The sequence below is a fragment of the Bacillus rossius genome, chromosome 3, assembly GCF_032445375.1.
Source record: "Bacillus rossius redtenbacheri isolate Brsri chromosome 3, Brsri_v3, whole genome shotgun sequence".
Taxonomy (NCBI): domain Eukaryota; kingdom Metazoa; phylum Arthropoda; class Insecta; order Phasmatodea; family Bacillidae; genus Bacillus; species Bacillus rossius.
The window spans coordinates 35,359,606-35,380,689 of record NC_086332.1 but is presented as its reverse complement, the minus strand read 5'-3'; the positions used below and the strand labels follow the sequence as shown (position 1 = coordinate 35,380,689).

The 21,084-nt window shown below is 38.0% G+C and overlaps 1 protein-coding gene across 2 annotated transcripts in view; it reads left to right on the top strand.

Moving 5' to 3' along the window:
* LOC134530516 (uncharacterized) overlaps positions 1-21,084 on the top strand; it is a 49,812-nt gene that overhangs the window by 13,808 nt on the left and 14,920 nt on the right. For both annotated transcript variants that reach the window (XM_063365401.1, XM_063365400.1), the window contains exons 3-16: positions 2,546-2,635; positions 4,224-4,369; positions 5,771-5,905; positions 6,263-6,450; positions 6,838-6,993; positions 7,968-8,070; positions 9,557-9,736; positions 10,820-11,017; positions 14,061-14,283; positions 16,609-16,778; positions 18,129-18,323; positions 18,854-18,995; positions 19,338-19,492; positions 20,456-20,667. In XM_063365401.1, coding sequence (XP_063221471.1) covers positions 2,546-2,635; positions 4,224-4,369; positions 5,771-5,905; positions 6,263-6,450; positions 6,838-6,993; positions 7,968-8,070; positions 9,557-9,736; positions 10,820-11,017; positions 14,061-14,283; positions 16,609-16,778; positions 18,129-18,323; positions 18,854-18,995; positions 19,338-19,492; positions 20,456-20,667 — 2,293 coding nt within the window. The remainder of the gene's footprint in view (positions 1-2,545; positions 2,636-4,223; positions 4,370-5,770; positions 5,906-6,262; positions 6,451-6,837; positions 6,994-7,967; positions 8,071-9,556; positions 9,737-10,819; positions 11,018-14,060; positions 14,284-16,608; positions 16,779-18,128; positions 18,324-18,853; positions 18,996-19,337; positions 19,493-20,455; positions 20,668-21,084) is intronic.

Genomic DNA, 21,084 nt, shown 5'->3' with positions numbered 1-21,084 from the left:
AAAAAAATCAGTCTTATACCTATCTTTGGGTCATTGTTTACAGCACCATCAACTATACATTAATGGAGAACTAGCTAGCTTTCAGGATTGCCATTACGGTTTTAATAAATGCTGCTGGCTACTTCTTGGACAAATTTTCACATATACGAGCATTTATTATACCGGTTAATTGCTAAATAGTGTAGATAGCTATAGCGTAATGTGCTCCTACTTTCTACTCCGTGCGTAATTTGACGTAATTGTGACATGCGTATCGCACATTGGCGATGATTCAGACGTGCGCGGAAAGCTACAACAGTAGCTTGCGAAAGAGCCAATTAGACAGGAGCCGGCGGTTTCGAGGAAGCGCGTATCGGACCAGCCTGTGACTACTAGCTTGTTTGTTCCGAGCCGTGCGTCTGGAAATTGGTGTCAAGTGGACGGCCGGTATCTGGACGCCGAACATAATGTAAATAATGCGGTTGGCCTTGTTTCTCCCACGACCGATTACACTAGACTATTCGACCTTCGTTTCTACTGGGGCGACGTAGTTAATGGTCCCTCTTTTACTTCCAGACTAAGTTCTTGCATAATTAAAAACTTTCTCGCCAGATCGATGAATGGATGGTATATGCGGACTTTTATAATCGTACTTTGGTATCGTGCAAACTATAACGTCCCAACAATTTAAATTCTAACGTATTTGAGACACAGCGCTAACTTGCTGTGTCTGCGACAAGAGGACGGAGTGCTTGCAGAGGGGGAGGGGAGTTGTTCCCGGTTTGCCACGGTACATATAGTAGTACACAGACCACAAGAATATCGTCTACTAACTTGTCCCCGCATTCATTCCGTCGAAACTGGCACGGAAACTTAACAAATGGCAACCAATGAGAGCATTTAAAGGTTACGAAATATTAATTGAATTTAATATATATAGGCTATAATGCTTAAATAGCTCAGGCAGAATTTACATAAAAAAAATTAACAAAGAATAATAGAGCACTAGATATTCTTGTACTTGAAACCACTTTTAACGTATCTAGAACACAAACAAACATGGCTACCACTGCAGCCAAGTACTCGACTTATATTGGTCGCACGGAGCATCGTAAACGGAAGAGCTGAGCATTGCCGAGCTAGTACATACGGGTCCGTCTCCTCGTGTTATTGTAGAAACTGGGGCGATCAGTTCACGTCGTCATTGTAGAACGGGCCTAAGAGTTAGCGTATTGAAACCGTTGTCGAATGAAATTCCCAGAGGAAACGGGAGCACGCAATCATGACAGGACCTGGAAAGGGTGGGAAAGGTAGCGCCAAAATTCGCAGGACGTTGCTGCACGGCAGAATTAAAGGGCATAACCAAGCCGGCTATTCGCAGGCTGCGCGGCGGATTGGAAGCACATCTCGGGCCTCGTCAAAGAGAGAAGGGGCGTGCGCGAAGTGTTCCAGGGGAAACATGATCCGTGACGCGGTCATCCTACACGGTTGTCGAGAGGAAAGAGTCACTGCAGTGGACGTTGTGCACACCGTGGAGGCAGGGCCGCAATCTATACGTTAATCTGTCTCTTCCTGTGGGGGTTGTTACAGGTGTTGTAACAACTCACTTTGAATCACCCAAATAACATACTGCCTTCAGAGATCTCTCATAATTTTACATACCTAACTAAAAGGGGAATATAATATCCTCTATATACCCACCTTGCATCTGCTTCTGATTTTGAGGGTGAACGGGGGAGGCAAAACGGCCAATATCTTTATTTATACATTTTTCTGTCATGTAACCCCTAATTCCAAATAATAATTTTAAGACAGAAAAATATTACATGACTGTTGTACAACTTTGTTCAGTAGAACTTGATCCATGCACTTCTTTTTGCAGTAAAGTTCAGTTTGTCTTGAGAAAAGCATATACCAGTCTTGGAAAGCACTAGACCGTTCGTTTGTTTTCTGAGTTTTTTAATGGTGAACCTGCAAAACACAGTTGTCTATAACTACATGCATAACGTACGAGAAGTGTACCAAATAAATTCTCAAGTTTCTTGCCACCCACGGATCACAGTTAAAGCTCTAGTAATTTATCGGTTGCCGGTGGAGCGTTCATTGACAGAATTTGGACAGAGAATGAATGTGAATAATGAAGTCTAAAACTTTGCTCGCAACATGTACTGCTTGATTGCCATTTCCAAATGGGACAGGCTGAGTCATTGCATATGCGGCTGGTACCTTGTCAAGGGCTATAAAAACTTATATTACTTTGTATGTGCAATTGTTTGGTGACTAGTAACTTATGTTAAAATTTGGACAGCATCCAAATACAACTTAATATTTAATACTTGTAATACACTAGTGTGTATGATAGGGAATGTACTGTGTACACACATGTGGCATTGTTTGCATCTTACCCAAGTTTAAATTATATTGACAAATTATGATCAGATTTCCTCTTTATGTTGTACCTATATTTTGCTCAGTGGTTTAACTTCCGAAGTCATTTCTGTTAGAATATAATCTGTGCTTGCTATACATTAATAATTAAAATTATTTTTTTTAACCTTTTTTATAGTTAGAGGAGCTGCCATTAGTAGTGAAGAATTGAGGCCTTTAAAATGCCTCCTTCAAAATTCATTACCAGGGCCATGCAATGAGATGCCAGGTGAGATATTGCAGCACCAAAATACTAGTTGTACTTAAATTTGTTTCTAAGTAATTATATTGAAATTAAATAGCTTGTGGGATGTTGTACTCACCTTAAAGTTAGTAAAATATTTACTGGTAGTATTTAAGTGTATAAATTAATAATTTAACTAAATATTTTTATTTTAAAAGCAGGTGGGTGTTTACGTAAGTTTTAAGTTTTTTCATGATACTTTTGATATTTTATTAATTACAATTTTTTGGACATAATGCCATAGCAGTTTTGCATTGTTATTTAAAAACCTCAAAAATAAAAAAAAAATAAAAACAAACCTACAGATAACAAGCCTAAATCAGCTGATGTCAAACTTTAAAATACCAGAAGAAACAGATGTAGACCAGTTTCAACAACAGTAAAAGCAGATGAGACAGCCCTTGACAACACAGCAGAACAAAATGATGAAAATGCACATGTATTATGGACCTGACAGCACAAGCTTCCTATGACAAAACCGATGTTTCAAGAACTGGCATCTGTTCTTAACAGGCACAGATGCTGTCTCACTGTAAAACAGGATTTATATATCAGCATTTGTCAGAAATATTGATTAACAAAATGTTGAATTAAAAAAAATACATATAAATACCTTTAATTAAAAAAAAACTAACCACAAAACAATTGAAAACCAACATCCCTCGTAGCTATACACCTCCCAATATTATAAATTCTTACTTGCATAGCAGATTGTAGGAGCCCTTGCCTGTCATTAGCTGTGCCAGGAGAGGGGTCGAACACACAGACCCTGTTTTCCCAGATCATGCCTGGTGACGGGAACCGATGCCAGTTCCCAAAACATTGCAAATTTTATGTCATAGGAAGCTTACTGTGCTAGTCTGCTGTCATTGTTAGTCTGTAATACCCGTTTAGTCTCATGACGGGACTCAGTCTAACCGCTGTGGTCCAGGGTTATGTTGCATTTACTGTTGACTCATTTTTAGCTCACTGTTACTGTGGTGTTTTTTCATAACCAAATTTCTTTAATGGAATTTTCTGTGCTGTCAAGTTTATCAGCTGATTAAAAATTGTTCTGTGGGTATTTTTTTTTTTTAATTTGCATTCCCATGTTTTTCCAGGAGACTGAAACACTGCAATGGTGTATCTAATAAAAATTGCATGAATCATGCAGATGCAATTCATTGTTAAATGTTGTAGAATTGTACAAAAAATCTTACATTTTTGATTTAACAGGTTTCTCTATATTAAGGTTACAAGGTGTTTTTTCCTATACTTGTTCAAATGTAGAATTCTTATGCTCTAATTTTATTTTGCATTTAATCTTGTGTTCATCATTTAAAATACCTATCCACAGCATAATTAAAATACATTAATAATTGGAATGTGTTGAAAAAAACATTTTTCTACAGTTAAAGCTTATAATTTGACATTGTAAAAAGGCCAATTTCTATTTTTACAAAATTACAGTGCCTTGGGTTTATTATTTAATGGAAGTTCGAAACTTCCATGTGAAAACTCACTTAAATTAACTGGAACACCAAAATGCCGAATTTAGAGTTGTTTTTGGTGTAACCTGTTTTTCTGTTTACAGTTGCACTTGAAATTCCTGAAAGACTGCAGAAAATGTACCTGAGTTTCAGCGATGTCATGAAACAAGCAGTTTCAGCTGGAATGCTAGAAATACTGAAGCCAAATGTGATATCGCAGCTACCAGCATCCTTTATCAACTTAATACCAGTGAGGTTTTTTTAACATTCTCATATTTACTTAGCTTATTTCACAAAAAGTGTTTACATGAATTTCTTTCTGATTTTGGTTGTGGCGATGTTGGGTTCAATGGCCCAAGACTGGTGTTTGATTCACAAGGAGATAGCTATGATGTATTAAGAGAAAAGACTGTGGGATGATCCTGTTTGTCTTCTGCTTGTTGGGGAAAAAAAGGGACAATGAAATAATTGTTTTGAACCCAAGGGAAAATTTTTTTTGTACATGATAGTTTTGACTTTGCAGGGAATCAAACCTAGGTCATTCACATTCTGGCCAGAAGCACGAGAAACTATACAAAAGTTGTGCTGGGTTATGTTAATGTTGTATACCAGCCATATCTAGGGACAAGATTATATGGCAAATTGCAGTAAAACAGAAATAACACCCCGAAAAACTGTCTATACACCATATAACACTGAAGTGCAAGTTAATGTACCTTTTAAGCAACAACAAAATATGAAAACAATTGGTAATTTGATAAAACTTTACTGAAAGTGCAAAGATTTATATTTAAAGATAATTCACTGGATGTAATTTATCATGCATTTTTACTAAAGTATGTGAACTAAACAGATAGGAAAAAAAATATTGTTTGATCTTGCATTTCCTTTTATTAGCAACTTATTTTTTCATTACCAATGGCAAATTTGCCAATACATTTTTGAGTAGGTCTGTTCTAGACATTGCTGTTATTTCTAATTTAGTTGTATAAGTGCATTGTGACTGTCAGTCAGTGACTTATTTTAATTGAAAAGAGTACTAAGAAATAGGTTTAATATTTGTTGAATAATACAGTATCTTTGTGAAAAGACAATGTTAAAACAAATCACTGAAATCTATTCCAAAACTGAAATTGACCTAGAATAAAACCATAAACTTGTCTTTAACCACTGCTAATCTTGGGTCACTCACAATGGACTAGTCTTTACTCAACCAGTGTGTAGAAAAAATAGCTATATCATGCACAATGCTTGAAGTTCAGCCAGTATGGTAGCCTACATGGCATTCCCCTGATACCAATAGTGCACACTGAACCAGTGGTTCGCCACTTATGGATACCCCTAAGATGGAGACGGGAGCCACCAGGCATGGTTGCGGTACCTGTGGTGGACTGATGAATCAGGTGGGAGGTTGCACAGTTAATGTGACAGCAGTGAATTGAGTGCTTGCCTTCCAGCCGCACACGTGTAGAACATTCATATTCCCTGGTAAGGAACGAGGCGCGATGAACCAGAGACGTCTGTCCGTGGCACCTAGGGCATTGTTGTCGAATCTGGGGCACATAAAACATGATGCTTAAAATGATATTCATTGCTTAGTACATCTAGCTAAACAAAATCTGTGCTACTTGAAAATGTGGCTGGTCCGCAGATCAGCAAGCTGTCCAAGCTGGATGGTTACAGTATCGGCGCCATCATTAGCACCGATCCAGGGAACTTGGCGGTTCTGAGGAAGCTGTGCACGCTCATGACACATCAGAAAAGATGGACTGCATTCATAGACCAGGTAACTAGAAAGACAGAAATAAAGTGGTCAGGGGCAAACAGCGAGCAAAGTTCCCCCACTTTTCTCACACCCCTGAAATGGAAATTCTGCACTCTCTGAAAAATGGTACTGTGTACATGATTGCCAAATGTGTGCCCTTTGTTATATTTAGTGTTTTGTGCAAAAATACCTAAGTTTCAACTTAATGTAAATCAGCCTACAAGTACTGTACCAGGATTTCAGCTTTGTTAATTTTAAAGTACACACATTAGGAAAAACTAGTGGTGTTGATGCATTCTGGAAGTAGGCTAGTGGTACTGGTCTGAATGATGACGGACAGGCCTGTCGGACATATCCAGCCGAACGTGTGTTCCGCAGGTGAAGAACGTGACTTTGCCCACGGCCAGTCAGGGAGTGTTGGGGGAGGCCCTGGCCCGGTTCCTACCGCACCCTCACAACTGGACGTACCACAGGTTCAAGGAAACCTTGCTCGTGGGCACGCCCCTCATGGCCCACCTCCCTCCGGACTTCCTGGCACGCTTGAACGACACTACAGGACCAATGTTGTGAGTTCTCAACGTTTATTTACCAATCTGAAGATGTTTCAGTACTTCTGTTTCTCAGATTCAGCTTTGCACGTTACTAGAATTTGACAGTGTGAAACTAAATGAGAGCCCAAACCTGCTTTCGAATTATCTTAAAAAATTTTTGGCATTTCTTGCAGGTTATTTTTTATTTTGTTGCAACTAATTAGGTACTATATTTGTAAAGAAAACTAATGAATTACGTTTATTTCCCAATTTTACAATTTTATGGTAATGAAAAGATTAGTTGCTTAGTGCTTGTATTGTACGAAACCAAAATCTCAACATGCTAGCAAGTACGAGTAAGTCTCTGGAAAGTTGAGATTTGACAGTTTGTGCAATAGCTGTTTTTTTTTTCCTTATTGGCAGCCTGTACCACCTGCGCAGCTGGGACTGGCATTTGGTGGGCTCTGTCAGTCCCTGGCACAAGAACTCTTGGTCCGTGCTGCGGCGCTGGGCGAGGCTTGCCATCGAGATGAGCTACCCCGAGAACCTTTCAGCATGGACTTCAGAGCATGTAACCAGGTGCTTAACCTGTGCTCGTCACATGCTGACAGGGCATTATGGCTGCATCAGGCAGTATTACTAATGTTGGAACTTAAAAGAAAAACATATTGGGGTGGGTAGTATCGCTACACTACTGTAATTTTTTTGCATGAAAACTTCTCTCGTGGACCATCACATACAATTAAGAGGAAAGAAATGAATGTATTTATATTTTTCCTGGTTAATCTTAAAATATTTTACATCAAGTGTAAATAAATATTTACTTTAAATTTAATACATATAAAATGGGGTTTCATTTGCTCAGTCTTCATCTATCTGTATCGGATCTTAATAGATTTCAGCGAACTTAACCTCTGTAGTCAACACAATCTGTGAGTTTAGGGCACTCGCTCTTTCGGTTAAGTTCCGGTGCTCTTTTGATTCTGTAGGAACTGTACTGAGTGCTTGAGCCCTTACCCGCTGCCTCTGGCGCTGAATACTCCTGTCATTGCGTGGCATTACCTGAAACAAGGAATTTTAAACATTTTGTAACTGTCGCCCTGCACAACTTTTCAACTTATTTTTTACCTGCTTGAGCACCTCAATATCAAGGACAACGCACAAATGACTCGTGTAACCCTTTCCATTGTGGAGTTCACTAATTCTTTCGTTGCACAGAGTACATTTAGGGGCTCTTTTTCAAACCCTCTTGATGGTGTAAGTGTATAACTGGCAACTTAATGTGATCTATTTTTCAAAACATATAAAACTTGGTGATACAACCCTTGAGTCAGGAGATGTATTAAAATATTTGGCAACTATAAAAGCCTTTATTCGATAACTCTGGCAGGACCTTAGTATAGAAGGCTTTTTAAAAATGTTTTCACATTAGTCTTCTAGATGCCAGTAATAATTTTGTCAAAGATGGTTTTAACTTCAATGAAAAATTAAAGCAATGTTGAGTACCAGAAATATTTCTGGAAGTTAATGTTGGTATGAAATGTTTTTGACAGCAATAGTTTCTTCCTGGATGGAGCCATGCCAGATGAACTACAGCAACTACCCACGTGGGAGCTTAACAAAGACACTATGATGATGAACTGGGGCAGACTCCAGGTGGGTCTATAGTGATAGTTCAGATTGCCTCGTAAGACTTGAAGAAAATTAAACTTAAACTCCCTTTAAAAAATTCTTAACTGAAGCAGTAATTTGATTAGTTACAAAGGCATCTCATTGCTTAAAAATAATCAAACAAAAAATATTTTTCTGAAACCTTATTTAAAATTATACACTTAACTATAAGTATGCCGGCATACTAGCTTATGCTTATAATTCAATAAATGCTAGTGATCACTTTTCAATATGAACACCAACACTAAATTCAACTAAATACAAAATATAAATGTATGTATAGCATAACCTCTCCAAGCAAATAAGAACACCCATAATAATGAATCTGAAGAAAATATATAGCCCAACCAAGCCAAAGTAATTTAAAATAGGTATGCTGAGTTTTGTAGATTTCCATATGTTTTTAAAAATTCACGACAAGCTTGTCGTTTTACAAAACTGTTACCTGGTTAAATTTTCTCTACAGATATAAAGTTCACAAAATTTCACCATCCTTTTTGTTCACTAAATAGGAAATTGTGTAGTTTTATCATCTAAGCAATAAAATAAACTTTGTAAAACAGTATTAGTATTAGTAACGGTCCACACAGTATGGTCCATTTAACTGCGCGAGTTATAAATACTGTCCAGTTCACAACGCTTATCAGCCATTGCACATTCAGATTCCAGATGTCAATATATAACTATTAAAATATCATTACTCTTGAGAAAACAAACTTATAGGTCATATTTAAATACATACATGCTTAAAGGAAGTTATTGTAGGTACTTAAACTGATTGGCGAATTAATTGTAGGTACTAGTCTTGTGCAACATCATAATTATTAGCAACCATTAAATTTGTGCATAAATAAAGTAGTTTAAGAATGTTTATTCATCTTGTGCAAAATTATAATGAACAACCATTAAATTTGCACGTAAATATAGTCAAGAACGTTATAATTCATAACAGTATTCCGCTCTTGGCCTTGGATTTGTGCAAATAAACAATAGGAGACCTAACTTGTCAGTAAGTGAAGTTCTTTTAGTATGTACCTTGCCCTTGTCAGAAATTTTGTCTGGGGACCGCATGAGAACTTGTTCTGGCAGGTCTGATCTCCAGTCGTGACCACTGCAACTATCTCAAAGCTTGCGGCGTTCTCTCAACTCGGCTCGCATCAGAGCAGCGCTCGCTGCTGCTTATAGCAGCGCAGCAAAGCGAACTGTTTACAACATAGAATTAAACAAAAATTTAAAAAAATTAACATTAATGTAAATGTAAAACCTAAAGTTATGAAAGCTTGTACAAAAAGTTACCCGGGTGGGACTGGTAAATATAAAAAAATTTAACGTAAGATAATTGGAGGACATTGAAGGTACTAGGCTACCATGTTACAGCAGTGCTTAAATGGTCTCAAAAGCATTCAAAAATTTGAGATGCTGGTAACCCAGTATGCTAACTTTGGTAATGTTACCTCGTACTTTCCTGCAGGCAAGGGTGCTGTTCAACAAGATCTATCCATCTGGAATGTTGTCCGAGGAGCAGTTTCTGAAGGCCTTGCATTTGGTACCAAAGCTGGCTCCCACAGACTTGCAAAGGTTCCACATAAATGGCACCAACTTCAAACTACTGACCTTCACTAAAGAGATGTCCTTCATCACAGCCAAGCAGGTACCTTGTTAATTAATAATTCTAAGAACTATATTTATGACGTAAATCTAGTTGTACATACCATCTAATTGTAAAAAAGATTTACATTTGTAAATATTTATATTTAAATCAGACAAATTTGCACAGAAATATAATCAAAATTTGTTCTACTAAATATTCAATTTTAAGGTTATCTGCCTTCTGGGTGATTTCAAACACTTATCTGGTAAAATGCTAAAGAGTTGTGAAAGAAGACCTAGATTGGAGAAATGTTTAATTATCAAAGGTTCGTAGTTATGTATGATGTCTATAAACTCGCACCGTTAGACTGATCATCATGAAAGTTGGCCCATCGAAGTATTTTTTCATGGAGAATGTTTTTGTGCAATCTTGTTTTTTTTTGTAACTAAGCTAAATTGTGCTGCAGTGCATAAACTTCTATACCATTAAACTGATCACCATGGGTAAACAGAAAACCAATAGGTCACACATACAAAACAGTAATTGTCATTCAACCTGTGTAATGCTGTGTACCGCTGTGTACTACAGTTATTAAGAACTATTCTTTTATTTGTAGGCAAATGACATTTGTATAACACAAAACTAAACTACCTATCTTTGGACATTAAAAATTGGAAATCTCATGCAAAAAATCTAACATTCGAAGGTTAGCCAGAAACGCATTGTGACTGAAGCGTGAGAGGCATGCGGGAAAATTGGATCACTACTTCCAATTAGTAAGTTAAAAAATTGTATGTAATTTATCATTAATTTATACCAATATAAGTAACAGAATCTTACCAATATTAGTAATTTCTTTGTTTCAAATTTTTCTAAAACTCTTTATTATTTTCTAGATTACATACAAACCATCCATTTTAGAAATACAGAGGTAGATAAATACACTTTTGGCAAGATGTCTGCCGGTTTCTGTTACATGTTTGTAAACTTGCTGAAACTTAAGTTCATAGTAGTAACGCAATAGAATTTCCTAGGAAACAATGAAGGAAATTTCTGTATTTCGCATGCCTTCGTTGGTCTCTGGACGGTTTCCCTTGAGTGTCTTCAGGAAGAGCCAGAGGTAAGACGGGAGCATGTCCGCAGGTGGTGGAGGCCCTGATCGCCCAGGCTGTGGTGAGGGCCCACATGCCATCTGACGATCCCGCCCAGTGGGAGAACAGCATCGGCAGCTTGGGCAGGTTCGTGTTCGCGCTGCCCCCGCACTCACTCAAGCCATACCGCGCCTTCAAGCTCCAGAACGTGCTCGCAGACATAGACTCCCTCCAGCTCACGCCCACGCAGGTGATGTCCCAGTAGTTTAAAAGTTCTTCAAATGGAGTTCTTGCAATTGAAAAAAATCATTCTCAACATGCGCAATTGCTGGTTACACTGTATCTCACATTAAACGTCAATGGACAAAAATATGAATAGGCAAACACAAAAAAATCCAAAATCAAGACTGTCAAAAGTTCAAAATAAGAATCCACAGAAAATTTTGTGGAAGGACGTAAGTGATAAAAATATTACAGTACAGATTGAATATTCATTTAGGCTAGTTTTCTGTGTGTTTGCATGTCAATCTTGGTCAGTTTTTAAGGTTTGACATGTGCAACCAGCAATGGTGTAGGTATGCCAGAACTTAAATATAGTATAGTTTCTCTAAAATGTACCTATTTTGCTATTGAAATTGAAACTAGTTTCTGATATCTGTTGTGTGGGTTCGTCTAAACTAATTGCTATTTAATACACCCGTACATTCTTCTGTATAATCTTGTATTTCAACTTAATTACATTCAGTACAAGTCAACCTCCTCTCTTACACACTCGCCATAGACTAACTGATACAACAATATCTAATTACTAATAAATTACTTTTATTATATAACGGAGACTAACCTACTTAGTATATCATCTTGACCCAAAAATCATACTTGCCGGTTTAGAAAATCCATTACGATGATGTAACTTATGTTATCTCCAGTTGTACATTGCTGCACTATCTAGCTTCCTCTTCATTTAGGATAGTGCCTTGGAACTGAGAATGAAACCTTCTGAAAGAGTGCAAACACTTATATTACTTTTGCATGTAATTAAAAGTAACTTACCATGGTGTGACTTGACATCCATGGTCAAATTGGGAACTAGCCAGCATGTGTGCACATCACATGACCATTCCAAATATTATTGCTTTCTTGCTATATATTTTTTGCTGCAGATAAGCAGACATAGATTAGCAGTGTACATGAATCAAAAGAAAGTTGGTTACAGTAGTGATATGAATGTTTATAAGGATTTTGGTAGCTTCAGTTAATATGCTAGATTTTTCTAGTTGACACTTGAAATAACATATTTTATTTTAATTTTAAACCTAGTAAGACAATTTTGGTCTACCTGGTGCTACTTCACAGCAGTTTTTAAATGGATTAAAAATAGTAAACAAGTATTAACATGATGAAACCTTTTTGACGTGACAACGTCTAATCTATGAACGCCGGCTGCATGCACGAATGTGTCCCGTAACACACATTGTCCCACTACGGATGTGTCCTGTTATGCTAATTGTACGCATGCGTGGCATCTCTCTTCCACTCGATTGGAACAACCATTGATTTGACTTTTCAATCATATTTTCGTCTGAGTTATTAATATATTATGTAATTTAACAATCGTCCACCGATTTTCAGCACGATCGGTACTGTTATTTAAAAGTAATGTTGAATATTCAAATACGTTTTTAACAAACAACTGTGTTTTACATTTACACATAATAATTCAAATTACACCCGGGATCTTTTGCACAATGTTTTAAAAAATATTGTAACGCATTATAAATAAGTTTGGTGTATTTGGGATGTGTATTTGTTATAAAATCGTGTTATAAAATCGTGTTATAAAAACGAAATATTATTCCCCTACTGTGCTGCTATCTAGTGACGGACGCGAACCGAATTAAACGCGACATCTATCCGCTATTGCGGGAACCAGGCACGGCAAGTGCAGTATTAATAGGTTATGTTACAATTGACTGAAGAATTAGGGTGATTCATATAATTTATGATATATATTTGATTACAGTTTATTTATATGAAAACTTGTTCATAATTATATTTAAACTTTATAGCTAAACACCAGTTTTTAAAATTAAGTCATCTAGACGTGAACTGTTTCGACTGTTTATAAAGTGAAGTGAAAAGTTAATGTGGTTTTCATTGCTTATTACAACAACAATTTCGGCAATAAAGGTTAATTATTCTTGCAATTTAAAAATCTGATTACTGGTATAATTTCAAATATTTATTCTTTTATTATTAAAATAAAAATCAATTTTATTCATAAAAGAATGCAATCATTTCATCAATGTTTTGTTATGACGTCACATAAAACTATCGTCCGTAAACCAACTTTACAGAACCAATTTTTTTTCTTAGAGCTATACTTGCAAAGTAGCGAGAGGAAGTATTTTTAAACTTGAGGGTAAACTATTAAAATTCATTGTAAACAAGCAGCCCTTATAAAGTTGTGCCAAAATATTGTAATTTGCAAGTAATTTAACTAACTTTTGTGCCTTAGTACAACCAACCCATTATAAAAAATATGCCTATTGTAGTTATACTAACATTGTTCAAAGTTTTATCTTGCAAAATATTTGCCTATTTTTTTTTTATTAAACACAAGATGCTGCTACTGAATCACACTTGGTATTGACCAATTGGTCTTTCATTTTTCCAAAGCTGATAGTGTGCAATGCAGTTTAAGGGTTAAGATGAAACATTCATTCAAAGTTAGCTACAGATTTAGAAATATCGATAATACAGAGCGTGTAGATTATGCTGTCGGAATGTGCACATAATGCACAAATTTTGTGGAGGGTATTTTTGTGTAATGTCAGCTGTGCAATAAAGATTTTTGTAATTTTTTAAATTATAAATATAAAGAATTGCTATAATTTAAATAAATCTATAGTTGTCAATGCATTGAGTGAAATACCGTGTAATGTTAAGTCAATCTGGCACATTTGGTACCAGTGCCATGGTGGAACAGGAATAGCAGTATTGCAGGATCTTGGAAAGTGATGTTTTAACAGGAAAACCACGAGTGAGGATGCGAAATGTAGAAAACTGAATTGGAATGATCACTAAAGATGCTCTGATGCTCTGATGCTCTGATGCTCTGATGCTCTGATGCTCTGATGCTCTGATGCTCTGATGCTCTGATGCTCTGATGCTCTGATGCTCTGATGCTCTGATGCTCTGATGCTCTGATACTCTGATACTCTGATACTCTGATACTCTGATACTCTGATGGTGTGTTGAGTGTGAACAGCTGGCGATGTGTGCGTGTCCAGGCTCGCTACTTGACCGGCCAGGGCTCGTACATAGACCTGCAGGTGCCGGACACGGTGCTGTCTCTCAGCGGGAACCTCTTGCACTCGCTGGACAGCAAGGGCGTGGCGCTGGCCAAGGTGCAGGAGCTCCCCCACCGCGTGCGCCAGCACCTGCTGGCCGCTGTGCCTCCCGGGGCTCCCGTCAGGTCCTTCGTCCTGCTGCAGAAAGTGCGCGGTGCCATCGGTGAGTACCCTCGTCAATGTCGAAGATCTTAGGAGGTATTAAGTGATCATTGGTATTATTGGCATTACTCTGATGTATTTATTACATTGCTTTATTTGCACAACTCTCGCCTTTATTCCACATTCTCAAATACAACACAGACTGGCTAGCCTCTCACGTCCGCCAACAGTCTCTACCAACATTCCCACTCCGTCATTACCAACTCCTACAACAGTCAAGGTGACGATAAAATCAAGTATTAGGAATGTATTCAAATAACAAAGTAAATTTCGCTTAAAAGTTAAGGAAAAACGACTCCAATTTCGTCAAAAAACTTTATGAGAAATGAAGCCCATCTATATTAAGTATTTTTTGTGCTATCAATGAACAAAGCAAGAGTTGACGGTAGTCAGGTCGGCTGCAATGCTAGAAGTGTATGTATAGGGCAATGTGTGCTGCTCAGTATTGTGTACTTAAGTTACATCGTATGTTTGATTAATGTAACCAATTGTAAGTTGTAAAATTGTTAATGATTTTGAATAGGGCTGAGAGTCTTAAATATAGTTAGTTGTTAGGTTAACTTTTTTTAAAGCATGCATGAAGTACATTCTTAAATTTTTTTGGTTTAATATTTAAGTAAAGCATATTTCTAATTGGATTTGGTGTAGAAAATTTAAATAAATACAAAAATTAATTTTGAATTTCAGTGGGAATGAGTAGATGGTCTTGGCATCTTTTTTCTACTTTAAAGGGTAGTTTGCCTATTTGATTTCCTTGCTTACCATATTTTTCCAAATTTCCTTGTCGTGAGGGTGGGGGTTTTTGAATCTGCGTACATTTATACCTTGGGCGCCACCATGTGGATGGGTACGTGGACCTGGCTACACTCTGTCCCAGGGCCGTGACGTGACCCATGTGGAGCTAGGCTCGACTTCCCCCCCCCCCAGTAGCACTCACCGGCCCACTGTTACTGCTTGTGGGGTCTTGAAGTGCCCCACACCTCCATCTCTGAGCTGGAAAACTTGTGGTCGAGAATTAAGTGCAACGAGTTGGGTGAATATTGAGCTTTATTGGCGCCAACACGTACACTGAAGACAAACACAGAAAACAGCACATAGTCCAGCTTTCATGCTGATAAGGACACCGCGTGGTCCGGCCCCAAAAGTATAAGTCCCCCGATTAATCCAAAATGCTCCAGGGAGCTTTAATTAATTAAGTTATACAGTCTGCCGCTGGGGTAGGCCTCGAAGGTTGATTAAAGAGGTTTAAATAGTTACGACGGCGGATGTTAACGGATCGGTTACGAGCAAAAGTTGTAGTCGATGAGTTGCGGAGATGCGTCCTATACTGCACGGCGAACAGAAGAGACTGCCCCGGGCCCTAGGTGTCATGGCCGCAGGAAGTGCTGAACTTAGTTAGTACATTAATATTAAAGACAGTTAAACATAACTATTAAAACCTTTTTAAAAATTACAAGTTAATTAAGATTTAAGGATTATATATTACAGATATTTAAGGATTACATTATTTAAAAACATGCAGTCTCCACTGCTCCAGTTTGGGTGGGCGCCAAAGGGTTCGCGCAGGGCGACGGAACACACGCACTTGTTGGCGGGAGGTTTGAAACAGATGGTGTCTGTGGGAGGAGAGGGGGTCGGCAGTGGCGTGAGGCACATCGGGCTTAGGGAGGGCATTGTCCTTGTCGACATCATCCTAATGTTATACATTATAGGGCTTCAGCATTGTCTTCTAATTTGTAAGCCAGTTTTCTTTGATTACTAGATTGAATTGAGAAAGGTTACAGAAGATAAACAAAAGTATAATAATGCTTGATTAGCTTCATTTAGGCCAGTGATGAGCTTCTCTTGAGGACCAGATAATTATTTTTGAAACAAATCAGAGGGCCAGACCGTATGAATAATACATTAAAGAAAATTTTTGTCATTATGTATAGGACAAACAAAAAATAAAATGTGACATGCAATGAATAAATGAATATCTTAAACATTATTTACAAAAATCATAAAAACTTAAACAGTATCATTACAAAAGTACAAATATTTTTTAATATTTGTTAGAATCATGGCTTATCTTTATCTACTGACAGTTAATTCTACATATGCAAAGAAAGCCAAGGCAAGTTATCTGATTTTTGGCAGAGGTGGTCCGCAAGGCATTAGTTGGCCATCTCTAGAGGCCGTACGTGAATTTGTGCGAAAATAAAGGAAATTTCAGTTTGAATGTTTTTTTATGGTTCTAGATTAAATTTAATTTGTTAGTTGGATGAGTTCTTAATATTCACATTTGATAATTTGTGGTATTTGAGTGATAGCATTGGGTTTTCAGAAGACAAGACAGTACTGGAGAGCATGCTGGCCAATCAGAGGCCAGAACAGTTCTTCTCCCTGCTACTGCCGAGGGAAGTGCTCAGAGCTGCTGGACTGATGTCTCAGGCGCTGTCGCAGCTGGCTGAAGAGGGGTACGAGCTGGCCATAAAGAGACTTCCCCACAACGTGGTGAGTTAGCCCACCTGGAGTGAGCTGCTGATGTCCCTGTGGGAGACTTCAATGGCTAAGGGTTTACTGTGCTGTATGGATATTCCTGCCAATTAAACAAAAACCTGGTACATATTTAGTCCCACATGGTTTAAAAGGGCAGACAACTTAGTTAAACTCAAGTAACATGCATGCAACATAATGAAATAGTGTTTAAAGCAAAAAATAACCAAACTATATCTTGGTATATAAATAATGTACTTTGACGTCGACCGGGGCTATGCCCTCCCTAAGCCTATGTGCCTCACGTCTCGCCCTTGCAGGCCCCTACTCCCACCACCACCACCACCACCACCACGCACCACCACCACCACCACCCTCTATGACCCAGGTGTTTCAAACCACCTGCCGTAGTGTATGTATGTGTGTGCATTTGTCGGCCCGTGCCCACCGGTGTGTCGTCAGTGCTTCGCTCCCGAATAATGCAGAGCGTGGTCGAACATTCCAGAGGCAGTCTTTATTCAATATTAAATTATGTATATTTTATTGTTTTCAGCCAGTAAGCTAAGTTAATTAAGGGTTTATGTACGTTCATTTCTTTTCCGGTGGCACGCTTAATTAAAATACATGTTGATAGCCGTTTGCCGGATGTGTGTTCGACCTGCCTTGAGGGCTCACCGGAAGGTAGTCGGTCGCCGTCACCTGAGGAAGGATTCTCCTGTGCCAGTCTGCAACTCTCGACTCATACCGATCCGCGTCCATCTGGCTTTTTCATTTGTATAAATCATTTTTCTTTAACTTCAGGACTTACCTCAAGCAGCAGATTGTTTTATTTGTTTTATTTAATTATCAGTGTTCGTGCACGTAGCCACACGGGGAGAAGACTGAGGTGTGTGGGCCGCCTTCGAGAACCTACCTTATTGTGTGTGGAATAAATAGTGTGACCCTCGCTGAGAGGGGATGTAATTACGTATTTTTATCGATACTGAGGGAAACTGGCCTCACTGCACACGGGCGACTTCACAGCCCTGAGAATAGTCGCTATGTCCGTCCGCATGCCCGTAACACATATGGTGGCGCCCTAGGCACAAAGCCAAGTACATAAATTCAAGAATCTGAACCCCCTTTGCGACAGCAAATTGTAGTTCATTTATTGTAATGTGGTGTCCTTGTTCAGTATCTGCCTGGAAACATTTTCTCTTTAAATTTGACAGCTCAATGTATTGGCTATATTCAATGAAAGTTGTCTAGTTACTAAAATTCTAAATTTTTAAATTCATTGTTCCTTGATAGTTTTATGCCACTTAAATCTCTTTAAAAAAATTTTCTTTTGGAGTACATCAAACCCATTTTGCTGTTTATATGTTGCAGTTGTCGACTTTGCTGAGCGCTGCGCGGATGAAAGTCCAGAAGAATGGTGAAGGATGGAATGAAGACACTTTGCTGAAATCTCCTTCGTCGCTGTTTCTTCTGGGCTTGACCTGCAGCGACGTCTACGCTATGGGTAGTACAGATGTTGTGACAGTTTTGGAGAAGTATAACCAGGAGAGAATTGCTGTGGGGCAGGTTAGTTACTCAACTATCAAAGTATTTAATTTAAACAATTAAATTTAATTGAAATTTTGGTGTCATACAGCCCATTTGTCACATGCAGTCATCCCAAGTGCAGTTAAGATAAAAGGTATATTAACAACACACTAAAATATTTTAACATTGAACTATTTGTTGCTGCTTATATAATTTTTTTTTTTAGTTCTTTCTGCAGTATGAAATGTGCCTACATTTTACTGCCCAAATTTTTTTTATAATTCAGTGTAAATTGATTTAAAATGGGTTGTAAACTCTTCTCTAAATTATTCTATACAATTAGGCATACATTTTAAGAGGTTTAAAAATTCATGCTCCAACTTTTGAAATATTTTTTTCTCAAACACTGTATCAGAAGTGCTTGGAAGGCCTAGCTGCTGTGATTAGTTGTTGGAGATGGCAAATTCTTTTTCCATTCTAGATGTAAGTTTGATTTACATGCATGCAAGTGTTCAGAGATGCAATCAAATGTGAAAGTCATATGCAGTCGGCTGTTTTTCTTTTCCCAGGAATTCCCTAAACACTTGCAGTACTGTGTGCAGTCGGCTGTAATCCACTATCTGAGGACCAAAGCCCAGCTAAATGGTGTTGGTTTCACTGGTGCAAATTTGTTTGATCATCTGGATGTGTCAGAGATAATGGCTATTGGAGGTATGTAGTGTCTGCACTAATTGTTACTGCATTTGCTATGTGCACGTTTGCAATTCTTGAACATGACAAATTAAAAGTTTTTATTAATTTATTTAATTAATCCTGAAGTCTGCATAGGTAGTTTTTATTTAGGTAATTATGAATGGTTTGCTTGAAACATAAAACTACCCAATTAGAGAAATACAGCATTTATTTATGGTACCCATGTATTATTATGTGATACTATTGAAATTTTCATTCTTTAAGCTTGTTTTATTACATTAATTGAATTTTTTCATCTGCATTTTTAAAACATAATTCTGAACATATTTCTTATATTAAACAACTTACCATTTGTTCTAGGTTATGTATTCGCCAGTTTGCCTGTCAAAGTGATTGTGCATTTACCACATTCAAGTGCTATTCTGCAAGCTATTGGTGAGCTCTCCTTACCAGAAATTCTGTTGGCTACAAATGGAAATGCTGGAGAATTTTCAGATCATTTTGTCAGGATACTGGTGAGTATTAGGCACCTTTGTTAAAACCATTTGAAAATTTGAAATAAAACTGAATTGCTGTGTGGAAGACCACATTGAGTCCAATAGTGTTAAAAAGCAGATGTTAATTGCATGGCAAATCAGGGAAGTACTTGAATGTCATTGGCACCACCATGAGGTGTCAAATGCAGACAAAACTCTTTTTTTTTTAATCAGTAAGTCCTGGGTATCAAACAGGAGGTGAGTTTGATGGCAACTTGAAACACTTGTCAGCTTATCAGTGGCTTGTTCTGCGTTTCTGGTATTACGGTGGTTTTTCGAAGACGGTGAGATGTTTTTATCATAAATCCCATAAAAAATGTACTTAACATTGTCTCAAGGGTTAGTCCAGGCAAGCTGTCAAGTGTGTGGAAAGTAAAAAGAAAGAATATAAGTAGAGATAAGGAAAAATGTTTCATAATTGTGTGTGTACTTCTAACGTTCTAACAGTTCTTTAGTAGTAAACCTACAAATTGTAATCCAGTAAATTGAAACTTATATTTCAATGTTTGGCAGGTACATACATTTTGTATAACTGTACCATAATGGAAGGTGTGTATCTGAAGTGTCAGATGTGATATCTACCTATAAATATTGTGCATTTTTGTAATTACAACTGTATTTAACACTCCAGTATTATGCGAGATTACTCATCACCATTAATCATTTAAGGTCACTGCACAGCTAAAAGGGATAAGATTTTTATGCTGTAATGTCCATAATTCTGTTTTATGGAAGAGAGTTAATTAAAACTTTTCTGGAGGAAAGTATTTTTAGATGAGACTAGGTGTGTTTAAGTTGTCTTGACACATGAAATAATATGGAAGGACGTAATATACTAGATATTCAGGAGGCCCAAGAATAAATGGCAGTACAGACTGAACTGATAATCCCATGCTACGGAAGGACTGGATCGACTAATGTGGATACACGCTGTGGTTGCAGTCGGGACCAGACGGCGGCGTGCTGACGCTGACCCACCTCCTCAGACTCGGGAACCTGGTCCACTTCCTGAGCCCCGGCGACGTGGACAGGGTGGACCCGCGCGCCCTTCGCCGCTTCCTGGAGCTGCAGGATGGCTCGGCCGTGTGGACGACCGCGTGCTGCCCCCGGGACGCCCGGGCCCGCTGGGCGCGGGTCACGGAGGCTGCCTTCGGGTCAGTCTTCGACCTGTGTTGAACCTTGCTGAGAGCCATCAGTTCTGATACTCGCTGATCTCCCAGTCCTTAGTTTCTCAAACATACTGTGTTTTAGTGCCCATTCAGGGTAAGGTCAGACATATATCAGATACACTGCTTCTATTCTATTTATTATCAGTTACCACTCTGTGTTTATCCTAGCTCCATGACACCATCACAACTGTCTTGCAGTGGCACCAACTTCATGACTACACTAAAACATATTGTAAAGTGCATTTGTTTGTCAAACATCTAGAATGATCTGAAATAATGGATTTGGCCATAAATTGCAATATAGTAACAGTTAATAGTCACAAAAGTAAGGTGTCTAATATGGATTTTTTATTTATTTTAAAAGGGTTTGATATTAAATTTAATTTTAGATTCGTCAAAGAT